The sequence below is a fragment of the Poromitra crassiceps genome (genome assembly GCF_964638095.1).
Source record: "Poromitra crassiceps genome assembly, contig: HAP1_SCAFFOLD_359, whole genome shotgun sequence".
Classification (NCBI taxonomy): Eukaryota; Metazoa; Chordata; class Actinopteri; order Beryciformes; family Melamphaidae; genus Poromitra; species Poromitra crassiceps.
This window is the reverse complement of record NW_028152045.1, coordinates 160247-167216: the sequence shown is the minus strand read 5'-3', so window position 1 is coordinate 167216 and position 6970 is coordinate 160247. Positions and strand designations below refer to the sequence as shown.

General features: G+C 52.5%; 1 protein-coding gene across 1 annotated transcript; it reads left to right on the top strand.

The window, feature by feature from the left end:
- Nucleotides 1-3127: 3127 nt before the first annotated feature.
- On the top strand, nucleotides 3128-3798 carry LOC310771108 (uncharacterized protein; the record flags this gene model as incomplete). Its single annotated transcript, XM_083663778.1, has 2 exons — nucleotides 3128-3337; nucleotides 3527-3798. The coding sequence occupies exons 1-2, from the start codon at nucleotides 3154-3156 to the stop codon at nucleotides 3796-3798; spliced, it is 456 nt and encodes a 151-aa protein (XP_083519904.1). The 5' UTR covers nucleotides 3128-3153.
- Between the last annotated feature and the right edge of the window lie 3172 nt (nucleotides 3799-6970).

Genomic DNA, 6970 nt, shown 5'->3' with positions numbered 1-6970 from the left:
TCCGCCGCAGGGCTGAGAGACTAGCGCAGCCACCACCTGCACTTGTGGGTCGCCCGCACACCGGTGCTGAGGTACGCCCAGTCAAGCTGAATATCTCCAGTATTGTCAGAATCTGAATGAGCTTATATTACATTACATTACATTTCGTCATTTGGCAGACGCTTCTCTCCAGTGTGAATGCTTTTGTGTGGAAATATTAGGAAATAGATGTTACGTTGTGCCGTCTCTGAGGGTGGCGCTGTGTCTTGCTGTGTTGCAGCTGCTGCCTAACAGCTGGAGGCTGACACTGCCAGAGGAGCAGCATGAGTGGCTGGGCAGGGCCTTGTTCACCCCACGCCTTCTTCCTGTGCCGATTCTTCCTCTGGAGGCAACTACAGTATGTTAACATTTCTTTTATTGTCAATGTTTAGTGTTCGGCCTGTGCATTTTCACTATCAAATTAGTAGTTGCTGTTTTTAGAAGTGCTATATTAATCAAGTCTATTTACTTTATTACAGTATGTGGGCATTCAAGCTCCGGTGCCAAGCGTGTGGGCAGCATGACCTCCGGAGCTCAGGGCACTACCGGACCATTAGGAGGGTGCTGGACGTGACTGGGTGGTACTTCATGGGCACGGAGTACCTGGAGTGCAGTGGCAAGGCGGCGTGTGGGAAGAAGGTTGCGGGCTGGGATCGGGCCGTCTTGGACCAGCTGGACCCCGGGCACCGTGCGCTCTTCCCAGCTGTTCTCACGTTCAAGTAAGTCATTAATGAATTGAAATGATTAAGTATGTAATTAATGTATAGAAGTAAGTTACTCACTATAATATTTCTTCATATTGACATGACCTTCATGTCTCTTTGTCTTTGTACTTTTCTCTAACAGGTCGGCCTGTGACAAGGTAGTCATTGCCCAAATAAGGGAGCGCACCCTGGGCAATGGTGTGGCACGCCTCCGCGCTCACCTGGTGGAGCAGCACAGCGAAGAGTGGATGATGCGCTCAACGCGCTACCTGTCCGCGATGCGCAAGCTCCGTGTGCCGGGTGTACCGCGGCCACCGGTGACCGTAAAACCGATGCACCCGGTACCCCGCCTCAAGTGGCTGATGTCCGTCTATGTCCGGGACGCCCTGCCCCGACTAGACGAGGCAAAGGCCAGGGTGACGTCCATCTTTGGAGACATCCTCAAGATGGACTCCACCAAGAAGGCAAGCTTTAGTTATGATGTTGTTTGAAGAAACCTGCACTTACACTAATTCTGTGTAATGTTATGTGTCATACTGAACTACCTCGGGTTTTTAATGTATCTGTCATCATTCCACAGATCACCAACAAGCTTGCGGGGGAAGCGCGCGACACGGCTGGTTGGGTCACCAACGTGGGAAATGAGGACGGGCAGGTCCTCATGTCCGTTCTCACAGAGGCTGAGGGGGACAGCCTCCAGCCCATGGTGGACGGACTGGTGCGGCGGTACGGTGACGCCGGGAAGGCCCCTCCAAAGGTCCTCTACGTTAGGGATGGGCATTTTAAGCAATTTAAATACTCGAGTACTCTCCTTATATTATGAACGAGTGCTCGAGCACTCGCGCGCGCGCGGGGGGGGGGGGGGGGTCTGTGTGATTACTATGGTAATGACTGAGCAGGGGTAATTTGCTGTATATGGGGCTGTTCACACATAACGTTTGCATTTTTGCATGGAAAAAGCGCTACCTGGAGCATTTTTTGTCAATATCACAGTCAGTCCCTCTGACTGTGATATTAGGTGACGCTAAGCGAACATCTAAAGCCTACCTCAAACAGTATCTCCGATGGTTGGATGGATGGCATTAGCGCTTTGGAGCAGACAAGTTGTGAAACAAGCGAATGCATTTCCAATAGCCTACATGTCCATTGTCCAGCAATGTCAGGTTATTGTGTAGTATCATCCCTTTTGCTTTATGATCACTGTTACACTAACGTAAATCCACGGATTACAAGGTCCGGTGTTCTGCCAAAAAGTGAAAACTGCCCACAGTGCCCAGTGTGATTAACGTTACAGCTGCAGCTAAATAGTGATCACCATGAAGCGATTGTCTCCCAAAAAGTGATTCTTTCTCCACATTTCTTGTGACTACCGTTATGGGAAACGACAGTGTAGTCAGTAAACTAGCGTTACTGCAAAGTTTTGAATGAGTTTTATCGGGCGTGCGCTATGAAGAAGTGTGCGTCTCCTTCGGGAGCATATCTTCAGCCACCATTTTCGGGATGAGCTGGAAAACTTCCGGTTAAAACTTTCAAAATAATGTTACTTAAACAAAAGTAAATAGCTTATTGATGCACGTTGGAGGAGAAAAGGTATTTCAACGAATGAAGCAGCAAACCTTGTATCAAAATACTGGTGATGTTATATGGCGTGAAACTGTGGCTGTAACGCATTACTCAAAATAAATAAGGTTACGTTACAATAAGCGTTTTATTTTGAAAGCAACAAAGCGGACGATGTTCTTGTACATTCTGGCTGACTTGACGCCCGTGCAGTTCATGCTGCCAGATTCACATAACGATGCGTGCGTAGATCTTCTAAACCATTTTTAAAGGGGGGGGAGTGGGGCGAGTACCCGAACAGCAGAAACGTTACTCGACTACTGACGTTATGAACGAGTGCTCGAGTACCCGAGTACTCGCGCCCATCCCTACTCTACGTGGACCGGGACTGCTGTGCCGTCCGCGGGCCGCCCAAGACCGCGGCCATGTTCCACGGCTGGGACCAGCTGGTGGTGCGGCTGGACGTGTGGCACCTGATGCGTCGCTTCGCAAGGTTGGATGATTTGAATACTTTTTTCCTAAACCAAAAATAAAAATAAAAATCAAACACTTGCTCCACATTGCTCCCACATTTCACATCTAAAATTCTCTGTCTTTCTTTCTATCTCTCAAGGGGCTTGACCACCGAAAGCCACCAGCTGTACGGCCTCTTCATGGGGAGGCTGTCATTCGCCATGTTCGAGTGGGACAGCGGCGACCTGGCCCGCCTGACCGAGGCCCGGGGGCCCAGGCTGTCTCTCAGGGAGAAAGCCCAGCACTGCTGCCGCCGCACACGAGGTGCGGAGGAGACGGTGCGGCTCATCCAGGAAAATCTGGACAGCTTCTGGGAGATGAAGACAGCTTGGGCGTCCCCCTCATTGACCGCGCCAGAATGGGGGAAATCTGGAGCACGCAGCGCCGTCACATCCACTGCATCCAGGATCCTCCGGGAGTGGAGCTGTACACCAAGACGGGGCAGGTGACCCGGGGAGGGGTCATACTCCCTGTTTTCAGGTGTGCCAGAGGCTCCACTTCCCTGGAGTCCTTTCACCTCCACCTGTGCCGGTTCATTCCAGGTAAGCATTTTCATTTTGTAGCTGGAGGAGATAAAGGGAAGAGCAAACAGCTGGGTGTCTAGAACTTATTTACTATTCACTATGCCACCTTATTGAGATGCACTATTTATGTTGTTTTTATTGGATTTTTATTTGCACTCTAAATAGACTTTGATTGATTGTTTGATTTCCTCTCCACTCTTGTTCAAGGCACTTCTACCAGTGCCCTCCACTTCCAGGTCTTCCTGCTGGAGGGCCTGGCCAGGTGGAATGAGAACCGTGCCAGGGCAGCAGTGGAGGGTGGCAACCGGACGGCAGCGCGCTGCTACAGTGCCGGGCTCCAGCACAACTTCAACCTGCTGACCCAGGAACTCCTGGGTGAGACGCTGGTTGAAACCTATGCTGTGCCCAGGAAGTACACTGGTGAGTTATCAGGGCGAGTCCATTTTATTGAAGCGGTCCCACAGCCTGTCACCTGGTAAACTGATGTAATGGTCTGTCTGTCTGTCTCTGTGTGCGTGTTTTCCAGGGGAGCTGATCGGGTTGCAGTACCTGTACGAGCAGACAGGCAAACCCCCACTGCCGCAGCACCTGGGCACCGAGGAGAAAGATGGGAAAGATGAGGGCAGCGAGGAGGCTGATGAGGAAGAGGGCGTGTTGGAGAAAGAGGAGGATGAGGGCTTCGAGGAGGACGACCTCAATTTCCTGGACCGCTGTCATGATGTGCCACACCATGTCCTGTTGGGCGGGACAACCACCTCGCCAGCTGCCTCCCCCTCCCACGCTGCCTCCCCCTCCCCCTCCACCTCACACACAGCTGCCTCCGCCTCCCACGCTGCCTCCCCCTCCACCTCACACACAGCTGCCTCCGTCTCCGCGTCCACCTCCGGCTCACAGCCAGCTCCATCCCAAGAGGATGATGAGGTAAGCTGTTACTATATTGCCTTTAGTCACTGTGATCATGTGTTTGTGAATTTTATTGTCTCTGTTTTTCTCAGAGGCACTTTAAACTGCCTCTGATAAACTTGACTTGTGTTCATGACATTTCTTAGGACGCGATCGGACCGGATGGTCATGGTGGCTACCAGCACGTGTGCAGGCTGGCCCGCGCCCTGGTGGAGCTGCGTCACGATGCCTTTGTGACGCAGCGTCAGGCGGGGGAGATTGTCGCCCTCTGGCAGAAACTGTCAGAGAGGGACAAGGCTCCCATCTCCCTCCCTGCGCGTCACCAGGACAGGCTGGACAAGGGACGCTTTAAGTCCAGAGTGCGGACCACACACACCCCAGGGGTCGACAGTGTGAACCGGTAAGCGTTGCCAACATGTGAATGTGGGTTTTAAACCTGTTTTTTTGGGGGGGGGAGATATCCATTCAACACAAATGTGTTTTGTGTTTGTTTACTCTGCTCTGTCTAACTCTTAACATGCTGCGTCTGTGTGCAGTGTTGTCTTAGGGTGTGGCTCAGGAGCGGCAGCGTCTCCTGATGTCTCCTCATGTCTTCAGGGAGCTGTGTCGCCTCCATCCTGCGGGGCAGAAGATAGCGGGCGCCCAGGTCAACCGCTTTGGTGTCGTCCAGAGGGACTACACGCAGATCAGGCACAATGTCTGCAGTTGCAAGGCCCTCCAGGACAACACCTCCATACAGCTGATGGAGGTCAACCGGCGCACCCTTGGGCTTTGGTAAGACCTCATTTCACTTGTCACGCTGTGACTGACCGAATGGATGTCTGTCAGGATTTTTCGGAAGTAGTAATTGTTTCTTTTGTTTTCATTTTTCATCAGGAACTCGAGGCTCACCAAGACCGAGGCGGTGCAGACCCTCACCGTGGCCGTGCCGAAACCCAGCACCTCCGAGGCCGCCGGAGAGCCCCTCCCACCCCCGAAGGTTCTGCTAAAGCAGCCGGTAAAGCCTGACCAGCCTCTGGACTTCCACCTCTCGCGGGACACCTCTGGTCTGGCGGTCAGCAGTAGAGGGCCCCTGGCACCGGCGATGTATGAGCTGGCCATGTTTGAGGAGCCCTCCTCCAGCGCCTCAGCTGCCCCGACTGCTGGTGCTCCACCTGTGCCGGACCCTGCTCCTACCGCAGCCGCCCCCTCTGTGCCACGTACCACCGCGTGGCGGAGAAAGCAGCAGGAGGCCGAGGCGTTGGAGAGGCAATATGCACAGCACGCCGATGACTGGATGACCCAGAGTCAACCTGCGGCGAAGAAGACGCCAGTGGTGCAGAAGTGCCGCAAGTGCCGGCAGCCAAGAACACTCCAATATGGGCACAGCTTCTTCATGGGCGAGCACTTCTGCTCCACTGCTGCAGGCGGCCTCTCAGTCGACAACTGGAAGGCAGAGAAAAGGAGGAAGCTGGAGGAGGAAAAGAGGTCAGTTTAGTGGTCTATTTAATGTTTTTCTCTGTCTAGTGTGTTTAATTGTACTGTTATATGTTATTTTCACTCAGTTGTATATCTGTTGACCTTATTAGTTTGTGTTGTTTATGATCAGTGTGTCTGATAAGATTTTCTTTTTTGTCTTCTAATATACTTAGCGCACGGTGAGCTGTATAGGAGGAGCCTGGCCGGGTGACACAGGGGGGGGGGGGGGGGGGCTGTTCAGGATGTTACAGGAGTCAGGCAGACTGTGTGTGTTTGATCGATCAGTGGGGGGGGGGGGGAAGTAGAAGATAGAAGCATGGCAGGGGTGGGGATGGCTTGATGTATTTACACTGGATGATGTGTGATTGGCTGACTAGAGAGGAGATTTCCCCACCCTGTGGGCTTATATACACAGAGAAAGGGGGAACTTCTGAAAACTTGTCTCCCACTACGATGGACAAGACCTCCAGCTCCTCGCTCTCCAGCTCCTGCGGCTCCTACATGGATCCATCCTGTTTGCCGTCTCCCAGCAGCTCTCCCTCTCCAGTTCCTGTGGCCTCGGGGGGCTCAAATGCCCCATCCACCTCGACTGGAACCTGCAGAAAGACAGGGACAGGCAAAATGACCCTTTGGAGGAGAAAAAAACAACGCTCCGAGGACAGCGCCCTTCTGGAGCAGGGGGACACGCAGTCCAGGTGCTGGGGCATCCCTGGCCAGGTCTGTGACGTGTGCGGTCAACCCAGACACTGGCAGACCGGTCATGCCTTCTACAAGGGCAAATTTTTCTGCTCAATAGAGCAAGGAGGGATGGCCGTGGCACAGTGGGTTGGACAACAGCGCACGCCGGAGGACCAGGTGATGCCCAGGACCACTAATTCGAATAGGCTGAGAGCCGCTGGCCAAAAAAATAAAAATAAGCGTCAAACCAAACCCCACAAAATGCACATTTGTCAGCTCTGTGGTCAGCCAAAGCAGGCGGCCTATGGCCACAGCCAGCATGCTGGCGAGCACCACTGCGTGCAGCATAGCTGCAAATCCGCAGAGCTGTGGCTGGCAGAGAGGAGATGAAAGACATTTTGGCCACAGCCTGGCAGAGAGGAGATCTAAAAGACATTTTGATTCAAAGTGTGGTTTGAAGTGTGTGTGTGTGTATTAGTGTGTTTTTGGCTTTTGCCTTTATTTGGTTGATTTTCTGGTTAAAAAATAAAGACTGTTTACCGGTATATCCTCTGTCCTGTCTTTCATGATGACTCAGTCAGTTATTCCATTGTAGCACTACATTGACATTGA